Source organism: Manacus vitellinus, unplaced genomic scaffold (assembly GCF_001715985.3).
Source record: "Manacus vitellinus isolate BGI_N305 unplaced genomic scaffold, ASM171598v3 scaffold_40_pilon, whole genome shotgun sequence".
Taxonomy (NCBI): Eukaryota; Metazoa; Chordata; class Aves; order Passeriformes; family Pipridae; genus Manacus; species Manacus vitellinus.
In genome coordinates, this window is record NW_021940541.1 from 3,444,112 (window position 1) to 3,468,801 (window position 24,690).

General features: G+C 40.4%; 1 protein-coding gene across 2 annotated transcripts in view; it reads right to left on the reverse strand.

Moving 5' to 3' along the window:
- ZRANB1 (zinc finger RANBP2-type containing 1) overlaps positions 1-24,690 on the reverse strand; it is a 41,730-nt gene that overhangs the window by 3,791 nt on the left and 13,249 nt on the right. For both annotated transcript variants that reach the window (XM_018078442.2, XM_018078443.2), the window contains exons 4-10: positions 14,922-15,109; positions 13,249-13,402; positions 10,797-10,868; positions 9,764-9,962; positions 6,098-6,218; positions 5,109-5,238; positions 348-577 (exon numbers count right to left, since the gene is read on the reverse strand). In XM_018078442.2, the coding sequence (XP_017933931.1) occupies positions 348-577; positions 5,109-5,238; positions 6,098-6,218; positions 9,764-9,962; positions 10,797-10,868; positions 13,249-13,402; positions 14,922-15,109 (1,094 nt within the window). The remainder of the gene's footprint in view (positions 1-347; positions 578-5,108; positions 5,239-6,097; positions 6,219-9,763; positions 9,963-10,796; positions 10,869-13,248; positions 13,403-14,921; positions 15,110-24,690) is intronic.

Sequence of the window (24,690 nt, forward strand, 5' to 3'; positions counted from 1 at the left end):
TCAGGCAGATGGTGGGATTTTGGGGTGTCATGTGCAAAGGCAGGAGTTGGACTCAAGGATCCTTGTGGGTCCCTTCCAACTCAGGATATTCTGTGATTCTATTCTAATGTCCTATGATTCACAATGGACAAATGAAGTTACAGAGCTACAAATCAGCGTGAAATTTGTGGGAAAATACCTTTCAGAATCACCTCAAACGACAGGGAAGGGAGCAGCAGTAATTAAACAGAACAGCACACTCCCTGTAATTCTTTGAGCAGCAGAAACACAGCTGTAGTGCCAAGGCTACAGAGCTTCAACAAGGAGCTGTGGCAAAGGGGACCAGCCACACACAGGTTCCTTCTTACCTCTTGAGCAGAAAGGAAGTGAATGTGCAATAGTTTCCTCTCGCTGTCCACCAAGGGTAGAAAAGTAACAGTAACATCATCGTCAGTGTTCAAGTTAGCACCAGCCCCTCGATTGCCATAGCCATCGTTCTCCATGGCAACCAGGGCGGAGAAATGGCCCCTCGTGTAGCCCAGAGCTATAGGACTTTTCCAACAAAAACTCTGTTCCCATAACAAAGGCAAATACACACCTGTGGGAAATTGAAACAGAGGGTAAGACTGGGAATTAGCGTTCCACAAGGAAGGATTTTGATACAAACCTTTTGGCTTTGGCTAAACAGTAACAGAAACACATCACAAGTATTTAAAACATATGGTTTGGTCTGCGCTGACACAGGTCACAGTTTTCAGTACAGCTAATTATTATTATTAGTTAACATAAGTCAGGTATCTTTGCAAGTCTACAAGTTTAGACATAAAAGCTATTACAATCACAACCAATACCACACTACTCTACCCCTAAAATCTACAGTCTGTAGTGCAGTGATGAACAAAACCAAGATTAAAAAAAGTAGTCTTATGTTTGGTAACTCTTCTTAAAATAAAAAAAAACACGTGAAGAAGAAAAAAAAAATCAGATTCTGGATCACAGAAATAAAATCTACAGTCAGATGTCTATTTTTACCAGATCAAAAACTCCACCATCTGCTCACCAAAGTTATTATTAAGAGAACTTACTGCAATAAATGTTATTCAGTACCAATGTAACCCATCCCAGAGAGAATGGGACTGCTCATACACAGCAGTCGTAGATTAAATTAACCCACATCAATTATTCATATCTAGCCTCAATAGAGGAAAACAACCCCAAAAACCCACCAAAAAGTTGATACTATTTTGCTCAGCTACAGCAAACTCCTGATGTCACAGATTTTGGGAGGAACTGCACTTTTTCTCCCCAACCATTTTTAGCAATAAATACAGCAATTTGCTCGAGGTCTCAAAATAAAGCTGGAACCCCTTTCTTCCAGGAACATAAATAATTTCTGGTGTGCACTGCTGCAAGACAACTTCAGCAAAAGCACAGTTCACCTTGTGACAGGTTAAAAATAGCCCCACATAAACTCAAGTGCACATGTAGCATAGCAACCCCTCCTAGTACAGCTGCTGCAGCAAAACAAGGCACTTCTCCTCCAACATCCATGAAGAGGGAATGCTAAAACAGGAATCTGAGGCAGGGGGTGGGTTTGGAGGTTTTAGTTAAGTTTAGAACTTACCTTTTTTTGCTGCAGTAAAAATTAGTGGGGGCTACCAGTAAATAATTGTCCCTTTCCCCCCGTTTTTGAATTAGCAATCAAGTGCTACCTGAATGTCTTTCCATTTCTTTCAGATTAAGATTCACATAAGTTTTTACACCTTGATTTAAGGACAAATCCTTTTAATACCTTCTTAGCACTCTCTTCCTCCTGTCCCCATTATTAAATCTCACTCTAATGCAACAACTAAAGGTGCAGAACAAGGGATAAGCGTTACCCATAAAGTTTCAAGACTTTACATTTAGGGAAGGAACCAAACACGTGGTCAAAATTCAAAGTTACGTTGAAAATAACATACAGTCAAAAGTAAGGGAAACAGTCCCTCAATTCCTGGGAATTAGTTCTTCATGCACACCTAGCACAGCTACCTGACCTTTCAGGACCAAAATTCATCTGTTTGCCTCAACATAATCCCCTACACTAAAATTCAGCAACTTTTTGGAATTTTTTTCCCACTATTATCTTATTAAAAATTCCCCACCAATCATTTCCCCACGACAGAAGGCTGTGCTACACTTTCCATTCCTCCTCAGCATTATGTGATGAGCTCCACAAGAAAGGAATTTCAAGCATTACTAGGGAGAATATCTAGTGCTTTTAAGAGTTATAAAAGTCACTCTGATATAAAGTGAGAAGGTTGCATAACAACAGTTGACATGAACACAAGGCATGGAAAATAAAAAGTAGGGGCTAATACCTATCCTGGGAGCCACCCACACAGGATTTAGTTTCTCCAACCTGATCTGATGATCACTTCACTCAGTCACCTCTTTTCCTGATCAATTTTAAAAGCTGTATATTCATGCCACTAAATACATGCAGCCAGACCAGGAGCACACTTAGGGCTGAGTAGTAAATGAATCTTTTACTGTCAAAGCCTTAATATTTAAAGAAGCATTAACAGTCAATTGCAACCTGGGAAACAAGGAGGTTGTCACTTATGGGATTCACAGCAGTTACAGCAAGAGTGACAAGTTGAAACAAGGAATCCTTGGAGAAAAAAATTCCTATCAGGGAGAGTATTTTGGGGATGGTAAAAAGGTTGTAATACCTTCCAAGGAGCTATGAACTGAACCATGATGTTAAGCAAGTATTAAAAAAATCCAATTCCCTATTTCTATCATAACCTACAATCATGGAATGGTTTGGGTTGGAAGGGACCTTAAAGACCATCTCATTCCATGGGCAGGGAAACCTTCCACTAGACCAGGTTGCTCCCAGCCCCATCCAACACTTGAACCCTTCCAGGAATGGCGCATCAATCACTTCTGCACCACCATCTTTCTTTCCTCTTTCTTTTTTTTGGTGGATGTGATGTTAAACACAGGCAGGGAGCTACCCAGCAAGGCAGGGACACCCCAGCAATCCCCACAGCTCCCCCACAAACTCAGAGCAGTCCTGTACCATTTCCAGGAGATTCCTCCTGGCAGCCGATGCTGCTCCGAGTCTGACGGCTGTTGGGTCTCAGCTGTGCTGACTTTTAATTAGCACACATTAACCACAAAAATGTGGCTGGGCAGGGGTAGAAGTAATTCCAGGTAATCTGACACAGGACTCTCAAGTTCACCTGTTCACAGTCCTGTGTGTTTCCATGTATGGATGGATGTGGCTTGTGGCAAACAAATCAAGTCACAAATATTTGGCTGCCTAAATTCCTGGAAACTCGTCTCTAGTAAAAGGTTATCCCAGACACCCAGTTACCTTCTGGTTCACAGAGCAAGAAAACAATTTCAGCATATTTAGGCTGCGTAACACTTGTCTGCCTCGATGCCCAATCTTGGAAATAAAAACATTTACAAACCTTGGAGTCAAAATGTCAGATCTATGTGACATGAAAAACTGTTCTTTCCCAGCCTTCCTTCATCTCAAATAAAAGATAACTACAAAGAGCACCAAACTTTTAGACTCTTCAAAAAAGTATTTCATTTCCCTACATAAAGTTGTGTTACTGCCCCAAACACAGAAGTAACACAATTTCTCAGGTTTTCTAAAGACTCCAAAGAGTTATAGATTAACTCCACAGCTTGAGGGTTTCTATACATTTGCCTCCTTCCAAAGTTATCATACTTTTTTTTTTTTTAATGACAAAAAGAGATGCTTTTGGGAAGTCCTCCACTAAGTTATAAATAAATGGTGGGTCATGATCAAGCAGATACACTTGAGCCCAGTAAGATGAACCGTGGGCAAAACAAATGCCCCAACCCCCTGTAACACAGATAGTTCTTTCCACACGGGTTTTGTTTACTGCTGAGCCTGGGCAGATGCTCCCAATCCTCTCTGAAGTTTTATTCTTGGAATAATAAAATTTTTAAGGCATGTAGTAGAGAGGAAAGTTGCCCTAACACAGATTTGGCTGCAAAACAGAAAACGCATCTTTAGAAATTTCCAGATGTATGTCTAAGCAAAGGTGGACTGAGTCAGCTGAACATCTTCTTATTTATCTTCAGGACAGTCAGGCTGTTTGCCCACAAGACAAGGAGAAAAAGTCAGATTGGGAAGAGGAAAAAGTCATTAAGAACCTGATCAAGCTATGGAAAATTGTAGTACTAATGAGAAATAGGTCAGTATTTACATCACGCTTGCTGTAAAGTATGAATTACTGAAACAAAGAAAATCTTTTAAAACTTCTTTAAAGTACATCATGGAATTCACTTTTGCAGAAAGTGAAATTTACATTATTGGTTGACCAATATTTTGTAAGTGTAACTAAGTTACCTAACCTTATACCTCACACAGTAACTGCTGGTAGAGCATTTATAAACAGAATTCCTCCCTTTTGGCCTCTACGTTCAAGGTGCCACTTATTTTATTTTAAATCAATTACAATAAAAAGCTCAACTGTATCATCTCCACACTACTTTAATCTCTCTTCCTGTCTCTGAATGCCCTTGCCTCTTGCTTTAGGGGTGGCTACTTGTCACTGCTCTTGAAGGCTGCTCCAGAAACCCCCTCCCAGGCTGCTGCTGTGACAAGGCACAGCCCTCCTTTCCCAAAGGACACCCAGCAGATCCTGCTGTTGCTCCAGTGAAAAACTGGCCAATGCCAACACCCTCTGCCCCCACCTTTACGAGCCTCCTCCAGGAAATGCTAAATCCTGCAGTTTCTAAAATGCATATTTACAGCCACATTTCAAATTCCATTTATTAAACCTCTTGTGTCTTGCAGAAGTACAAACCACACACCCTTTGATAAATTTTCACAATCAGAATATTTCATATAAATTGCAGACTACAGGTATGTTGAGTGTAGCTCAGAATATATTTTTACTGTGGTCACAGGCACCATGCCCACTATAAAATGAAAAACTACAAGTTTTGAGGGGATTGTTTTCTTCCTTTTAATAGCAAATGAAAATTTACCTACAACAGAATTCCATTCTCTCCCAGACAGTAACTTAATGTCACCCTTCCCTTAAGTTTACAGCTGAACCTTTTTTAAAACTGAATTTGAAAAACTAAAGGCTTACCTTGAAAGCGGGTATATCCTAATGTTTCTCCTCGAAAACTCTTGTAATATTTTACTCCATAAACTATAATTGGTCTTCTAAGAATATGTGCAAGTACAAAAATGTGTGTCTGCTCCAAACTTGCTCCAGGCTGAACCAAACACAAAGAAAAGACATCACTTGAAACAAAAAACTTATCATTCCATACTTGGAAATTTGAAAAAACAGTCTCCAAATTGAGATAGAAAGTGTTTTTAAGAGTGATACAGCTTGGACAGGAAAAACAAAGATTGGTAGACTTTTGGAAATAAGTAAAAACATTTCAGCTTGCACAAGAACTTAATATGTCAGTAATAATCCTTTGTCCTATTGCCCAGATGCAATCCAACTTACTTCATTCCCCAGTTAGAAATGAAACTCTAAATAATACTTAGTCTAAAAATAATTCACTCATCTGGGGGCAGGTTAAGACAAATACCTTTTGATGATAGGAAAAGGGCACATCCAAAACAAAGCTCAAGAAATTAGCATCAAAATCATGTTTATACTTTAAAAGAGGAGCTAAAAATATTCCTACAGCTGGAAGCTTATAGGAATGTAAATCTCATTTTGGAGGGGAGTTATAAAATAACAGCTTGCTGAAATTTCAGAAGTGTAAGATGACAGATTTGTAGGTGTGTTTTGGGAGGTAAAAGTGCTGCAGGAGCTGGAGGAGGACATTAGGCAGACAGTTGTGTATTAGTTTATTCTACAGACTTCACTCTGACACCACAAGACTTTTTTTTTTGTATTGCTTAAGAGCAAGCTCAAAAATTATAATTTGAAATGAATCTTTGCACATTAGCAGAAGAGTTTACCCAGTAATACTTGGAGATCGCTGCCTTAAGAGCAATGTTTTCCTTCATACATTAATATTCTTAATTCCTGAAAAACATCTCAGTTTCATGAAACTGCTTTTCACAAATTAAAATATCCCTTCTGTCAGCCCTCTTCCACAGGAGTTTTCTCACCTGGCTGGCAAGGGAGAGTATGAATGCCCAATCCTCCTGCCACTGCTCCTCCCGCAAGGAGAAATGTAAACCGAAGCTTTGGGAATACCACGATTCCCACTCTTTCCAGCGTGTGTAGAACCTACAATGTTAAGACAGAGAGAAAGAGGGGTAAAGGTAAAAATATTTACTCAACCACCATAATCCTGACAGCAATATTTAACCCTTGTAATCCTTTGTCCCGAGTCAGAGAAGGGGGAAGAAAGAGAGCATAGGTCAGGAAAACTGGTTTTGTTTTTAATCTTCAGGAGATTCCATTTGGAAATCCTCATTTAGGAAATCACTTGGCATTGCAATGCCTGCAGCCAAACATGATCCAAGGTCCTACCAGGCTCCTGGATAGTGTGATACTTCTTGGAATAGTTTGTTCTTAAAGTCTTATTGGTGCTGATGTACAGGGGACATAATTAAGACATTCCATTTCATAAAGGAGGAGTTGCTCATTCTTCTCACACAAAAAATATAGGTACTCTCCATTTTTAACCATATCACAAGCCAATTAACTACAAAGTAATCCTGTATCGATTTCAAATAGGCCATGGTTAAAATGCAGAATCTGTTTTCTACCAGTTTTTGGAACAAAGGTTATGGTAACTTCACATTACATTGAGTTATAAAGCAGCGTGGATAAGAATCAAATGTAGAAAGTGGGATTAATATGATTTACACTGAAAGTTTTAAGTCATAGTATTTCTATTTTTTTGTTTGGTAATTAAATCACAATATTTTATTCTTCTTAATCATCTACAGTGAAAAATGACCCACACATTAAAAAGCAGATGTTGGTTTTCTCAAATTTTAAACTCAGTCCCATCACAGTACTATGGCAAAGCCACAACCTCACATTAGGGACAGAGGTTTAGGGAAGAGTGCTATGCCAACTTTTAAACAATGGCCTTTACTGTGAAGACAAAGAAACCATTCTGAAGTTCAGCTTATTAAAAAAGTCACTGAAATGAACTCATTTAATTAAAATCTGAGAAAATTAACAGACAGTGTGTGGATCAAACCTTCCCTATGCCTTCAGTGAAGCTGTGACCATCCTAAAACCTTGGTGTGTAGAACAGTCACCAGCCAGGCTTTCCTGGGTCCAGCTAAAACCTTTACATAGCTTAAAATTCCTGTCAGTAAGATATTTGGATAGGTCTGTGCTAATTCACAGTAATATATCTACAAGGAACCTTCTGGATCTACATTCCAGTTTCTATCCAAACCTTCTGGATCTACATTCCAGTTTCTATCCAAATGCACCAACTGCTTCCATCTCTGCAGCTGATAAGGTATTTTGTGTTTCCCCCCAGAAATCTCTAACAGAGCACCTTGTGCTAAATGAATTAATTGCCAGGGTCCCTGAAAGAAATTAAATCAGATTCTGAGGGAAAACAAAACAAAAATCCCAACAAACAAACCCCAAAAATCAAAACACACATACAAACAAAAAACCCAAACAAAACCCACCAGCACCACAGTGAGAGAGAAACCCCAGAAAATAGAAGGGAAGAAAGAAAAAAACAGAGGGGGGAAAAAAAGAAAAAAAAACCAAATTACTCCCTAAAAGACTGTCTGTGAAAGTGTTTTCCTGGAGAAGTTTCTTCCCTAAGCTAGTCAGACATAGACAACACTTGAACTCATTTCAACAAACTTTTCAGGTTAACAGAAGAGAACAAAATGCATCCATAAAAAAAAAACCCCTGAAAGCCAAGTTAGGGCATGTGCCCACTCTCCAACAAAAGCTAATGGTGGAGTACAAAAAGGGACACATCAGAACACACTTTTGTGTTAACTAAAAGTGTAGTTATTTAAAGGTGAGTGGAAAAGATTCCACAGGCCAGAGCCTCTGGGAACTTCACTATTGAGCTTCTTCTGAGTACCAGACACAAGAGTGTCTCTGGTAAATAGATTCTTCTTTGTTCAGCATCTAAACAAACATAACAAAATGAGGCCAAATGAGTTACATGAGTGTTCTGTGTCTGACTATAAAAATACCCATTTTAAAGTGTCTTTGTGAAGGCTTTGAAAAATAATTCCACTAGATAAAAGTTTTATCAGGGATTGCATTTAAGAGCCTGTTCCTTCAGCAACTCTCATTAAAGCCAGTGATGACTTTACTTCCTATTTGTACCTTCATACACAGAATCTATACAGCAAGTATAGGATGTACAGGATGATCAATTTACAACAGAATTTGGCTGACAGACTTGTTCTAAAGACCTGTTCCTATAAAGGAACACGACTTGTTCTTTAAAGACTTGTTCTTAAAGTCAAAAGACTTGTTCCTACTAAGGAACACATGAATCAGATAAAAAATATGCTTCTAATAAGGATGAAGATTAAGTAAATTCAGAGTAAAATGCAAATTCTATCTAGAACATTAACTAAAAAGCTTAGCAAGATTTAGCAGCCCCTAAATAACAAGTGTTATGTTAGATACAGCAGTAAGTCAGCCACAGTTAGCACCAACATTTTGAGAGATCTGGTTCGAAGCTCAGTAGTTTGCAGCACGTTTCTGGATACCATGCCTGGTTTTGTTACCATAAAGAACAAAACCTGATGTATCATAAATTTCTGTTCTGGCCTCAAGGGAACTACTTGTGATGCCAGGGACATTCCTGCATGGTCGAGATGCAGAGTCCACTATAAACAACTCTAAAGCAGTGACAGATCCTTTCAGAGGGAGGTTCTTGGGAGAATTGCTGCTGAAGTACGACTTTACTGAATCCAGCTCTGGATGCTAATTTGGGGAGTTTTCTCCAAATAGCAGCTGGGGACAGTGATCACAAAAGCTACTTATAGGTACCAGTAAAATTAACCTTTGTTGTTGACTTCCTGTACAGCACATAGAGGAAGGGTCAAGCTCTTTCTCTAGGACGTGCTGACAGTTTCTCTTGTCCTTGATTACAAGAATATAAAAGAAATGACTCCCTGTGACTGGTGTTATCAGTCTCTATCAGCTCTTCCCTCAGTCCATGACACACCACCAGTTGCCCAAGTGGAAGGATTCTCCCTCTAGGAGAGGCAAACTACATCAGACTAAAGAAGGTTGCCAGTGTAAACCAAAAAAGTTGTTTTACAGAATGATAAATTAAATTTTATGGCCAAATGACAGCCCTAGTTAAATTTCAACACTGTGTGCTTTACTGCCACTCTTTTAGCAGACAGAACAGGGACAAAAAGAGCAATCCCAAATCAAGCTGTAACTAAGCAGATGGAATGAAAATACTGCAAAGTTTACAAGGAATAAAAGGCTATCTTCTACTAACAATCTTCTGCGAAGCTCCCACCAAGCAGCCAGGCATGGCATGTGCATGATTTACATTGCAAGTACACAGAAATTCCAGCTGTAATAACTGTGGTCAGCGCACGCCTGACAGTATAAAATTATTTTACTGCTCTAAATGCCACTTGCTGAGTATCACATACCATCACTGAGTTCAGAATGTCCCAGTTCCCAGTGCTCTTATTTAAGATACGGGATCTGGAGTAGAACTGGACTCCCAGTGACTTGACATCTTCGAGGTGCAAAAGGGAACTGGAACCGCAGGGAATCCGGGAGCGGCGGTTGTGCTGCTTTTTAAAAAACGGGAAAAAAGATGGGGGGAAAAAAAAGCTGCCATCAAACCAACTCACCAGTGGGAGCAGTCGTGCAAACTGTCGTGCAGAGCCTTGCGCAGCACAGAGTCCTTGTCATAGATGCCCCAGGTGGCCTGGAGCACCGAGTCGAGCAGGCAATCCCCGGCAGTGCGATTCCAAAGTGCGTATAACCGGCTGTCCAAGCGCGTGCCCAGCTCCAGGGACCAGTTAATGATGGGAGACTCCTCTTCCAGCTCTGCAACACGGCAGTCAGTTCTTAAAACCTTTAACTGGATGTCTCAGAGTACCCCAACAGCACAGCAGTGGCATACTCAATAATTTATCTATTTGCATGAATAAAACTGAGGTTTTCTTCACACTACAGTAAACAGGTGAACTACACTGGATGAAGTGAAATAGTGTCACAAAAAAAAACCCAAACCAGACCATAGGCTTAAACAAATCACATCATCTGTTTGAGGATTGTTATTGAAATGGAAAGATTTGTTCAGTTTTCTCTAAAAAGCTTGTGACTTAACACTGAATTTTACATTTTTTTAAAGCTCTACAAAGATACACTCCAAACATGATTTCTACAGACTCCATTTTCCCTCTGCCTCATAAATAGACTGGAAATGTTAAATTTAAATTACTTTCACATGGGCATGCAGTGACAGGAAAAGGGGGAATGGCTTCCCACTGCCAGAGGACAGGGTTAGATGGGATATTGGGAAGAAATTCTTCCCTCTGAGGGTGGGGAGGCCCTGGCACAGGCTGCCCAGAGAAGCTGTGGCTGTCCCATCCCTGGAAGTGTCCAAGGCCAGGTTGGACAGGGCTTGGAGCAACCTGGGATAGTGGAATGTTTCCCTGCCCATGGATGAGATGATCTTTAAGGTCCCTTTCAACCCAAACCACTCTGTGATTCTATGAATTCCAGGGTGAAGATTAATTTGAAAGCATCTAACCTATATTTAAAACACACTGATGGATAAAGCCACATATATACACACACATGTACTTTATTTTGGATAACAGAAACATTCTCTAATGAAAAGCAAGGAGAGATTCCAGCCATTCTCGGTGCATTTACCTTTCTGAACATCTCTATCAAGTACTTCATCAAATAACTTCTCCTGGACTGTGGGTGGTAAGTCTTCAATATCTGGAAAAACAGAAAGCAAACACAAGAGTCCCTTGATGTTACTGTAAAAGAGACACAACACTGGCTGCTGCTCAGGAGAACTTACACAACTCACACAACAGCTTTCCCCCTATCAGCCCTGACATCTCCTCTGAAAAGCTGCTGTTCCTTTCAGATCTGTCATTTCTGACCGAAGGCTTCCCAGAGCTGCTGAGGCAGGTTTTCATCTCAGCCTCCCTGTCATACCTTTGATGCAGAAAGGATCATCCCAGCACACGTAGGGGAAGAATGGATTTCTCTGAAGGGGAAAGACTACAATCACTTTGACGTGAGAAATTAAAAAAAAAAGAGTTACTTCTATCTTCAACCCTTACTGTATTTAGCACAGCTTCACTCCTAAGCAACAGCTTTATACTCATCTGAATGGTTTCCCCCCTCCAGTCTATCCCAGGTACAGTTTGCCAAGAGACTTGTTCTTGTCCAGAACATCCACTTCCTTAGTCATTTCATGCAGATTTCAATCAAATAGTTCAGAGAACCCCAATGGTTTGCAGGTCACAGTTCGCAAGCCAAAAAACAAGAAGTGGGAAAACTACTGAGCTATGACATGGAAAATGCCAGTACTGACAACTCTTACAAGAGCTTTACAGACAGAATCTGCAACTATGGATCTACTTCTTAAAAAACAACAGGGGGAAAAAAGGGGTAAAAAGTTGTATAATAGGCAAAACTCCCTTGTGATTTCTGTATCCTTTAAAACAAACACTGTCACACACTCTAAAACTCAAACACATGCTCCATCATAAAGATTTGCTCCTGGCCTGAGTAAGGATAAGCAGTAAAGGGTTGTCAGGCAGAGCAGCAACTAAAGAAACTTTGCTGGCTTCAGCATAATCATGAAACTTAAATACATGAAAGTTAAGAAAGTAAATAAAATAGTCAAATAGGAACACCTAGCATCCCTTCAGGCACTCTAGGGGATAAGGACTGGGATCTAAGTGGTGTGTCAAGGGCACAAAGGTCTCTCTTAATTGCAGTGTAGTATTTGCCAGTCCTGCTCAGATGTCCAATACCCCAGGGCTTCTGAAAGTCCACATTTAGGTACATGAGTTGTTACTGAAGCACATTATTGTTTGGTGCAGGTAGGGTGATTTGGGGTGGTCTTTTTTTTTTTTTTGTATGATTGATTGAGGCTTTTTAAACTAAAACTGCCTTACAGTGGCCAGCAATCCATTTAAAAGCTTTGCACTTTGACATCCATGCACTGGCTTTTTGGGAGGATCTGATCTGTTTATCTGAAAGGTCGAGTGGAAACCAGTTCCTAAACTTGTGTGATTTATCCCTCCACCCTTGGAAGTGCTCTCTTGAGCCCAACTGCTGACTACAGAAGATCTTCAGTTGACAAAGTGTGATGAAGGTGGAAATACACTGACAGTCCTGATGTACAAAAGCTTTAGAACATTCTTATTCCTTAATTATTTAATGGCTATTACACATGTTGAAAAGCTGCACAGAGCTTTAAGACTGGTCTCTCAAAAATACTGAGCAAACTCCTGTTCTGGTAAGAACAATATTTCTCATGTTTTACAAAATCATTCTGTTGCCCCTTTTCCTTCTCTCCCCTAAACTGTAATGAAGGTTTAGTCTCCAGACACTTAATAAACACACCATCTTCCTCTCACAGGTGACCCACAGAGTACAGTTGAATACAGCACCTCAAACAGGTAGGTGGTACACAAGTGGTAAATACTATCCAGACTTTCTGAAGAGGAGATGAGGTAACACTCAGCCAAGGAGGCTCCAAATACAATCCTTACAATGCTTTATAAAAAGACAAACAAATCTGCTGATTAGCAGTTTCCACCTGCACGTTTTCTTACTGCTGGTAGCATTTCTATTAAAGGAAACAGCTACTGAAGATTAAAAGTTTTCTAAAAGCTTTTTGTTAATACACAAACATTCTCTTGAGTGTAGAATATCTCAAAAGTATTCAAAAAGTAGCACTGCTACAACCAAGTACAAATACAAAGAATAGCTCTGGGCCTCGACAGAAAGGACTGAAAGCTAAAATAGCTATGGGAAAAGTTGTATTAGGGACCAGAAATGTCTGGGCTCCAATCTTCACTTTAAAGACAGCCTTTCCTTAGAATACACCACTTTCTTTCCATTTCCTCATGTCTAAATAGGACAACAGATGCTCAGTTCACAGGAACAACGTATGGATTGAAGTGTGCAAATACTGAATAAGCAAATTCAACCACTAAAAATCTGACCTAAGCTATTAAAACTTAGTAAATAAAACACACACAACCCACCACCAAAAAGTCAGAATATACATCCAGAACAAGCAGTGTGACAAAGCAGTAACCTGTCCCACCAGGAAGAGGAATTCTGTAAGTACCTGCAGGTAACGTAAACGTCACGAGGTCGGTCAGGAAATAGCAAGCAAAGTCTCCCTTTCGCTGGTGAAGAGATGCAGCAATTTCACGGCGGATTTGTTCCGTGACCTCTGGACACACCATGGCAGGAATGCACTTGGCTGCATGCTGGGATACCTGTAAAGCAACACAGTTACTGCACTCAGGATTATCTCCGGGTAAATATGAAGGCTTTGCAGTGACGAGCACCAGCAGGCAGCGTTTGGTCAGCAAGGAATGCCAGAGAAGTATAAACACTGGCATCCTGAAGGATTAAAAGTTTAGTGATTCTTAATGAAATGTCTGGTTTGTCGTGTAGCTGATAACATAAGGCTGGTTAAAAACATCTTTAAATCAAAGAAGTGAATTAACGGGTGACCTTCCAGAGCTCGTAATAATATAAATCTCAAATCTCATGCATGAGCCTTGTCTACCTTTAACAAAGAACTTCACCACCACAGCAGAAGACAGTTTCCTACAAAGAATCTCCCCCAAAACTATCAAGTTAAGACACTTAAATTTCTCCAGATTCTAGTTACCACTTGCAGCAGAAACACATTCAATGATACAGGGCAAGTGATACAGAGATGCCACCAGATGCATATTAAAAAACCACCTCTAAGACCCCCATTTTCACTCGTTCACATCCTAGCAAAGGAAAGTATCCCTGAGGCTCAAAGTCTACTAAGCATTCTCACAAATGGTATTTTGAGTCAGTATGTCTAGGCACTGAAACAAAACCAAACAGAAAAATCTGTAAGACAGTGTTTCAGCAAATTAATTTGGCTTTAAACATATAACTCCATCCATACAGAGTTATGTAAGCAGCACAAAACCACTGATATTAGCTGTATATAAATATATACTCAAGGCTTTAGCTACATTTGTCTTGCTTCATCTGCTCTTTTTAATTACTCAGTGCTGAGCATTCCATCATCATTATGTGGGCATGCTACTTTTCTCAGGAACATCAGCTTTCAGAACTGCATTAAGCATCAGGAAAGGAGGCAGAATAAAAATCTGGCTATGATCAGGTGAGGAACCAAAAGTCTGAGTTGAAGAAAACAGATCATAAAAGATAATTATTTAGAAGCCAACTAAGAGGGCAAAGATGGAGAGACCACTTTGAGGTGGATTGTACAAAAATTTACAAAGAGCAAGACCACAGGGAGGAACCAAACTGCCTATGAAATGGGCAAAGAATGGGAAAAAATGCAAAAAAATGCAGCCATTTTGCAAAGCAAGAAATTTGCCTTTCTCTGGAAGAGAAGCTCCCATGAAAACCAGGAAAGGGAGACCAGGTAGACTTACTCATTAACAAACTCAGAAAAACTACACTGTCATTGATGTCAGTGTTTTGCTTTCCGAGCATTTCCTCTCCCCCACCCAGAGCTCAGGAAGCCTCACAATAGCTCACTTCCACTGCCAGTAAGGTCAGAGCCTGTGCCAAGATTGCTCATTAATGAGCACACTGAACATCCTCAGCACCAGCACAGCATACAGCCTTCAAGTAAACTCACTTCTTAAGGAGAAATCCAAGCCACAGAACTTGTGTATTTTAACAGTATCACAAGTAAAAGCTACATGTCACTGGCTGCACACAAAGAATAAGTTACAAAGTGCCTGTTCCAGGTGTTCAGAGGCCAAGGGGACTCACCTCTGTGAGGAGGATGGCCAGCATGTCCTGCCTCTGGAAGCGGATGGCCAGGTGGACCAGCGTGTATCCCACGTCGAAGGCAGACGGGCGGTTCAGCAGCCGCACCTCATCCGCCGAGAGCTGCCGGGCAATATCCCCCCCTGAGGACTTGTAGGCTTCCACAGCAGATAAATCACCCTCCACAACTCCTGAGGGCACACAAAACAAAACACAATTCGTTTTAGCTGGTGACTGAGCCAATCTGCATCATGCTACCTCATTTAACACATTTTACCTCTACCTGTTCTGTTACAGGCGAAGATCAACTGCGTACCAAGAAACTTGCCAATTTTTATTTATTTTAAACAGGCAGCTACAAAATATTTATACTCACTTCATCTCCTAGACCATTTCTATTATCCTTACTAGCTGGAAGATAAAGCATATCAAAAGCCAGCTCAGAAGTGGTGCTGATAACCCATGATGAAACATAAGCAATAATATACTCACTAGCATTTCCTCTGAGCAGCAGTACTGAGGGAAAGTCATTCCTTCACAGCACAAGAGATTAGTTTGATTACTTTATCTTCCATTTTATTTTAAAAACAAACTACTGGATCTAATAAACAGACTTGTTAACAGGTTTTTGGAATAAAAGTCTTGGTTTTTTCCAAATATGGTTTAAAACAGTGCTGGAAGAGGGTACAGAGCACAAGCTTTTCTCTTCAGTTCATCATCTCTGCTACTAATAGAACTTACAGTTACCACTCAGGGTAGTCTACTAAAACTGAATTAAAGAGAAATTAAATACGCTGTGTGTACTTTCTAAATAAAGATGGGACACACACACACAAAGAATGACCCTAATGTCTTCTAGAGTCCCTGGGAATCTCTGGCTTCCGTACCATGCTCGATATCAAGACCACTCATGCTGAATGTTGGAGCAGCTCAAGAACAGCATAGTAAGAGCACAGTAGGCAAAGGAGAAAACCCTCTCCCCTGTTTTTTCCAGCTAAATTTCCTTCCCAACTCCAAAGAGTTAGCAGCTGAGTGCAGGCCATAAGGCTGGAAATTGAGACCCAAGTCTTCCTTCACCCTATCTGCCCACCAAGACTCAAAAATTGATCAGAAGGGAAGGAGCTGTCTCAAATCGGGGCACTCACTCCCAACTCAGGACTAAAAAAGAGACAGATCAAAAAACAAACAAAAGCCTCCACAAAACAAACAAACAGAACACAAAAACCCCAAACCAGTAAAACCCAAAACCAACAAACTGAAGCACCTACTACCAGAGAAGCACACAAACTGCTGGATTGCTGGTTAATCCAGGATTTAGAAAATCATTCTTAGCTCAGCCAAAAAAGTCTATCATTTTGAATGCTGAGATTATAAAGCTTTCAGAAGAAACGTGGGGGGAGGGAAATGGATTTTCAGTGCAAGACATTTCTCTATAAAGTTATCAGATGTGCTCAGAAAGGCTCTACAGATAAAAAGGTAGATTATTCATTCGACAGTGGTCTAAAGCAGAGAAGTTCCTGAATAACAATTCAACTGCAAATTTCAGTCATACAACATCTGCCCATTCACCAAGGACCCCAAAGTCCAAATAGGTTATGGCAGAAGGAAAACAATACAATTTCTTAGTTTTCTGATGCTTGTTTCTGTCTCCTATAAGGAAGACACTCCTGTCCCACTCCAGCACTACTGTCTCATCCTGTAAGTGCCTGCCCCTGTATTCCCCCCAGATGAGTTTATGTCTGTCCTATTTTAGCTCTTGTTCTTCAAGAGTTAGAAGTGCCAAGTGGAACTTTATTAGAAGTTTATTTCCATGCAATCACATTTTTTCCACTGATAAAGCAATTCCATGGTTGTTGCAATACTTCATTCCAACCAAATGCTGCAAACTGGCTTTTTGTGTGTGTGCAGATATGTATGTGTACACAGATAACAAAGGGACCTGCCCTCTTAAAACAAGTTATACTACAGCTCAGGAATGCACAGGGAAAGAAGAATCTTGACAGAAGAACAGATTCTCTGCTATCTTATGACACTCTTAATCTTTTATAATCGTATTAATTTAGGAAAGACATCTTGTTAAAGACTAATAACCACTTCAAACCCTTTTGTATTTTAACCACTTCTGTTGACACAGGAGAGATTCCTGTGACCACATCTGCACCTTCCACCACTCCACTCAATAAAACACACCAAAGACCACCCAAGACTCGTAGGTGGCCCTTCTAAGCATCCAAATATCCCCAACTGATTTCAAAATTCAAACAAATATCCCCAAAATAATCTTTTAATGACCCAAATCATAACAGTTCCAGCCAGCATGCAAGTACACACTACACTATAGTACTTGCTTAAGTACTACAGCCTTAAGTCAGTGCCTGAGAAATTCATAATTGTAATTATTCTTCCAGTCCCCCACCCTCAGCTGCTTATTATCATCCCACTCTTCATCAAATCTCAGCAACAACTGAGGTCTAAGGCTGATGCAGAGGTGGTCATGTGAGGTTTGGCTCTGTCAAGTACTAACTACTACAAGCTGCAACAAGGATCCAAATCAGAGCCGTGTGCTCAGTGCAGCACTGCCAGTTCTCGACGTTTATTCCCACGTCTTGCAATACTTGACATTCCTAAAAACCCCATGTCCTAGAATTAATTACTAAAATTGTTATACAAGCTGCCAGCTTAAAAGTACATTTCTAAACTCTGCCGATGAATTTTAAGCTAAAAAACAATTATTACATCAAAAGAGGCAAACTGTGTATGTTTTCTAGGCCTTATTTAAAAAAAAGGAGATAATAAATGTATGGTGCTGATGTCTGGTACTTCCCTGCACTGAAACACTGACCCAAAGCACCCAGAGCATCACTGCTGCAGGGCTGATATTCTATGGGCATTACAAACCTCTCTGGCCCCTCTGAGCCGCAGCAAAAAAATTCAACATTTCTCTTTATTTGTTGTATCAAATATCTACTTCATTTGTAGCCACTTCAAAAGAACAGGGAAAATTCCCCACAGCTGATCAGGTGCCACCCTGCTTAGAGTGCAGTCCCTACAATCCAAGGCTGCACTGAACACAAAATATACTCATAACAGGTAGATTGTCAGAAATCTGAACTAGAAAACACAAATCTTGCCCCAAAACTATGGAGTAAACTTGCACACATGAAATACTCCTAAGAACTGCCTGTAATTCCTAACTTCAGTACCATCACTCCAAAATGAGACCTGAATATGCATTTATTGACAGCAGGAGGCACATTCCTACAAAGGCTTTGATTTCTGTGGGATGAGTGAGAGCCTCCAATTCATTAAGTCTATTTAAACAGGGCTTAACAAAACACTATTTACAAGAAATATCACAGAAACATTTACTGATGTTATAATTCACTACATTTCCCAACGCAGAAGTGCCTGATTACTTTCACAAGCAGCCTCTGATCCAGTGCCGTGCCAGCTGGATTATTCCCCCCAACACCCACTGCATTCCCCAGACTGTTAAAATGTCAAAAGGAAGAGTGGCATTTGCCTTAAGATTGTTCCCAGAGCACCCAGGAGCTTCCAGCAGCTCAAGCCTTGTGAGGGCACAGCTCTGGGCAGCTACAAGAGCTACACAAATGCAAACACATCCCGATGATGAGAGGACAGAACGCCAAGTGCTGCACCCAAGTCATGAGAAAATACAACTGTAAGTCAGAATTCTGCTTCTACAGGTTCAACTGTGTTTCCATTTTGCAATCCAGGCATTTCTTCTTATTGGAAGACTTCCACAGCACCAGCAGCTGAGGTTTTTTCTTCTTCTAGTAAAGCCCTGCCACTTACAAATAGCACAGACCAGGAACTTGCAATCTCAGCATACATTACATGATGATAGAGATTAAGAAGGCAATTAAAAAAGGTTAAATTTTAAAGATATGAATCACCCAAGAACAACTACTTGTGCCATCTTGATCCTACTAAATCTGTTAAACTACCTTCTTTACTTACCAATATTACCTTTGCTCATATTAAATAAGCCCAGAATTCAGCTTAAGGTGCTATTAAGTTTATTCTTTAGAACATGTAAATATTTAGAGGGTTTAATGCAGTTAAACAAACTTGGAAAACATGCAGCTTACAAACATATCTAGAAAACCAATTCCCATTTGTCCTAATCACACAGCCCCAGTGACTTCAGAACAGCCAGATATAAAAGTTTCCAAGGAAAATACTACAGCAGCAGCCTTTATTTACTTCACTATCTTTCTGATAGTTCTGGGGCACTGGCTGGCACAACCTGCAAAATGAAGCAGGGAAATTCTTTCGAGCAGACTGATGCAGTTCTGCCTATCTGGAGAACAACCTCCTGGATCAGGGATTTCTCTGATTTGAGGAGGCAGCACTGCCACAGTAAAAAATGTGTTCTCACATCTGAGTAGACTGCAAAAGGAAACACTTCATCTTAAGGAGGTCATTGTGCCTCTATGTGGGACAATTCCTTGAGCTGCTTGGTAATGGAAGGCAAATCTCTCAAACAACCAAATGATACATTTTAGAAGTCAGAAATCCAGATAGATGCCTCTGTCACATACACCAGTGCAGAAACAGAGGCCTGTGCTGCTTCTCTTCTGCTACAGATACAATTGCAAGTGATCTGTATCCTATATACGCTCTGATTTACTCCTCTACAGACTGATCCTGAGATTGGTTTAAGCACCAGAAAGTGAGAGGTTGATCAACTGACCCACTAAAACACAATTCTGACACCTGCTGAGAATCTTAGTGCTCCTTTAAATGCAGAATACAGAAGAGCAGTGGTTTGAGCACACCAGCTGTGGCATTCTTTGGAGCTGTCAGCCCTCAGTCTCTTCCAGCTCTTCACCAGGGGCACATCAGGTGGCCATAAAGAAAGTTTTACTGATAAGAAGTGCCCCACAATTTCAGCCTGAAAAGAATTTCTCCTCCCAGAGGAGGAACTGCTTTGCAAGAAAATATGACACATCAAGTCAAAAGAGAGAGGTTGTCAGAAAAACCTTTATGGGCCTCCAACCACATCCTTCTGTTCCTTCTCTTTCTTCATTTCCAGGGCCTCCCTTGTTAGTACCAGCACACAATCAACTGCAGATCACTCTTCAGGTAATGACACTGTGAGACAGAACCTTCTCTATACTAGATTTATATAATTCTTCGTGCTCAGCAACTTGCATCCTCTTAAAAAAAGAAGCAAATACTTACAAGGAGACATGCACCTTAAACTTGAAGCCATCCAATGCAGAGGATGACTACTGCCTATTCTTTTTTCCATGCAAACAGCTCTTACCCTACATACAGTCCATGCAGTATGTTTTGAATGTAACATTACAAGACAAAGCAGCACATATGTAAAAACAGCTGCTTAAAGATGTCCTTATCCCCTCTCCAATCTGTCAGAGATACCCACAACCCTTGCTGCTTGCAGGGTTACACCCTGAAGGGAGGCTGGACAGGAGAAAATCATTTCATTATTGAAGTTAACCATCAGTGCTTCTAAGACAGATTTAAACAACCGGTTCTAACTTTATCATTTAATCAATTATGTTTAGCATAAAATACCACGGAGTGTTTAAAAAAAGTAGTCAAGAGACCAAAATAAAGTGTGGTTCAGGAATTAAGATTTTCTGCCAAGGAGTAAGGCATGCAGAGTTTTACCTGCTCTGAAAGATACATACACAAATGTTGAGCATTTGTGACAGAACAGATTTATAAGGCACAGATGACATATACAACAAGATTTCTCACCCAGGTGAAAGGAACAGGGGAAGGAGACCAGGCTGTACAGCTCACAGCAGGGACCCTTCCCCTCCAAACCATCCCAACAGGCCCTGTCTGCCATATCCAGCCAAGGCCAGCCTGGCAGTTCATCACCTCTCAGTGAGTAATTCATGCTGTACTTCCCCAAACACTTCAAGCCTAGACTGACACCAGCAAGGAAAGGTGCATGACCCTTCCCCTCCTCCAGCACCTTGTTCCCACCCCTAACACTTCCCACTCCGTTATCACAGCATAAACAGCCCCATCAAGGTTTAGCTCCACCATGGATGTGATGAGGAAGCCAGTCTGGGCTGACTAAGCCAGCAAAATCAACAAATGAAACCCCCCCGGCCCCCACAAAAACATCCCCTAATCAAGCTTCACTTTCCAACATCTCAGTAGGACAGAAATGGGCACCTAGGACAACTTCAGGTGGCAGTGCCTGCTGAAAGCACCTTGATTATGTCACTGCCTTCAGGCTGCCTTTATCAATAATACTCAGTGAGGAGTTACAAGCAGTGAAGAGAGCAGGAGGTGTCTCCACCTCTCCCAGACATTTCCCAGCCAACTCCATACCAAAGTCTGGACAGGGCAGGGTTTCTGAAGGCGTGGGTAACACATCTGGCACAATTTCAGAGAACTGATGGGGAAAAAAGAAACCCTGTGAGAGAGACAAAGCAGTCGACAAAGGAAAAACTAAGCAGACAGATGTAGGAATACTAGGAATGAACCAACAGCCCTTTTAAGGATGTACCGTGGAACAAGATTCATTACAGATTGCTCTAAATACTTTGGATTTGTTTAAGAAACACACTCTCAGTTGTTTCTTTCACAGAGCTAAGAAGAATGTGTGCCTACTCGATTTGGGAGGCACCATCCCTGCAGGGAAGTCTGGCCTGTGACAGCAGAACCCACCTTACTGACCTGAAGGAGAAGAGCACACTCTTCTTGTATCAGGCAATAAACAGGTGGAGGAAAAAGGAAAAGGAGAAGAAATGCTGTTTACTTTTCATCTCTGGGCTACAGTTCAAGCACAGCAGTTGAACTCACAACCCAAGAATCCCCAGCAGTGCCCTGCAGCAAACACACTCTGCCAGCACCACTGTAAAACCCAGCCCTGAGTGCCAGGAGAGTGGAAGCTCCAGCAAGTTCTGAAGTGTAAGCCCCAAGTGAACTAACTCTTCTAGACAGGTTTCATAGTGACAATCATTCTCATCCACTTGTACTCCTTAAATCCACAGCCAGCTGGAACCAGCTTCACCAGGCCCACAGCAACACTTGGTTCTTGCACATCACATTCCCTTAAGCCCCACAGGCCACCAGGACTCTCCAACACTCAAAAGACAACAGAGCTTAATTTTAAATATACATTAGTTATCTCTTTCCCCAAGAAATCAGTCACCTTGGACTTCATGCTAACCTTGTTCTAGGTCACTATGGTAGAAAACATTGGTGTTCCTGTAGAAACCACTTGTAATTCCTCACTGTAATTCAAACTGGCATTTGCAGGAGGCCCTGTTATCCAGCAGATCCTACCCCTTCTGCTTGGATTTTAATAAATTTTAACCAAATGAATCAGTTCAAAATCTCATTCTTTTGATAAAGAATCACTTGACAGATACATCCACTGCTTCAAAGACAAGTCAATTAAAAGGAGAACAAGTTCAAGTACATTTACTGGCAGAGTTTGAACGGGGGAATGCCACTAACCCTTCTGATTTGGAAAGAAAACTGACCATCAAGGAAACTATTCATGCTGAGTTGCACTCATCATATTTTGTACAGCCTGGATTTGCAACGAATAGAAGCCTTGATGACATGTTTATTTACTGAGGTGGGTAAAGCAATAATGGGTGTCTTCAAACAGAACACAAAATAAAATACAAACACACACATAGGCACCTTCTTAAATCTACAAATGATACACATCTATCCCCATGTTTCAGCTGAAAGGAACAGATGTGGAAAAGAGCAGTCTGATACATGTTTCTAATGAAACTTGACATTAAATATAAAATCTAGTAAAAAGAATTTGTACTACAGTCAAGATGTGAAGAGGGAGTTCAACCCAACAGCTGTCCTAAAATATCAGACATTTTCCTTGGTATCTTCTGACAGATAATATCTTCTAAGAGAAAAGAAAATAACCACTCTGCCAAGAATTCCTCCTACTCCTGCTCCTCCAATCTTTATTTTTAACTTCAGGGTTAACCTTAAAAGTTAAAAAGTTAACATCTCTCCTACATGAGATAGACTCAAAGCAAACAGACCCTCCACAACTGACTCAGCTCAAACTTGGAAGTGTGTGGTCTGAAGTTCCCAAATCCTAAGGAGGCACAATCTGTCAGCTGGAGTAGGGTAACACACAAACTCTTGGCCATCAATGTTCACAAACTGACTTGACATTTAACACAAACTTGTCCTATTTTATAGTTTTGCTTGGCTAAGGACTGACAAGTGTTCAAGCTAAAAGTTCCCAAGAGCTCCAGCTGGCAAACAAACAGAACAGAACTCAATGAGTCACAATAATGCAGCTGATTTCAATGTAAGAACAGATACTTTGGGCAAAATTGTCCAACTGACAGTTAAACTGTTTGAAGTATGTCACAGTAAGGTCACAAACATAAATTTGGTTTATTTCTTTAAAAGTTACTGTTTAAATTGGTGGACCTTTCCAATATACTCTGCAAAACAACCAGATAAAACCACAAAAGAATCTGCTTCCATCAATCTTCCTAAGGTTATTCCTATTACAAGGGGTATTTGGAAAAACGTGACATCTGGGATATACCAAATGAAATTACCCACCTTTCATTTCAGAATTAACAGCTTTAGCTGCTGGTTTTTTACCCCCTCAGTTAAAAAGTATAGTAACTGTTTAAGTTAGAGAAAGGAATCCATGAAATCTTTCAGCAGAACAGCAACAATCAGCACACAACTCCACCTGCATTCTGGTTTTCTCACCAAGATTCCTTTAAACTCTTTTCCAAGAGCCAAACCATTACTGCCTTACAAAACTTGATGAACACAGTTCTGAGTTTCACGTGTGACTACACAGTCACAAGCAACGTTAAATACTCACAAAACCATGTTCTTAAACATAAACACAACCCTTCCCACAGATTAAACATGGAAGCGTGAAACATTTTAAGTAACACTGCAATAGTGAAAAAAGAAATCACTTCTCAAAAATCAGAGGAAAAAAATCCCCTAATATTTGTTACAATTGGTATCAGAATGCAAGATACAGACTATTGTCAGGCACAGGGATGACCTACAACAACTCATCCTTGGTATTTTATAACTTCAAAAATACCACAGAGAATTTCAGAAATAAAAAAAAAAAGCATATAAGGATCTAAAGATATGAGACATCTACTTTCAAAAGGAAATGTTCTTGTCTAACTATTCACACAACACAAAAATAAACTGGTTTATAATCTCAGAGAAACCAAACACAGGATACCCATAAAAACATTTAGACCTGATCTAAGATATTAAGTAAAGCAGCTCCACGAATTAGCTTTTCAATTACAACCACCATGCAGTGACTTTGTGAAACATTAAGGAACAGCATGAGACATACTAGTAGAGCCATAGTTTCATATGAAGTGTTTTACTCTAAAAATAGTTGAGTATTTCAAGTGTTGAACCTGCTCGTGTGCTGGGGCACAGGATATCTGCTTCTGGGAAGCTACAGCACAAAAGTTAACTCACAAGGTCTCTGTTCTTTAACAGCACTGGGTGAATCACCCAGAATTTCCTTAGGAAAGCACTAAAATACAGAACAAAACCGGTATTTGAATGTTTTTGAAGCAGTTGACTGCTGAAATACTTTCAGAAAGCCTGTAAACATTTACAACACAGTAGCTGTATTAATACAACATTATTACTTTCAAGGTCAGTATTACACATGCAGTTTCTTGGAGCTACATATTTTGGTGTTATTTTTAACATCTGACAGAGCATCTTGTACTGTTGCAAGCTCTACACTGTTTACAAATACTCC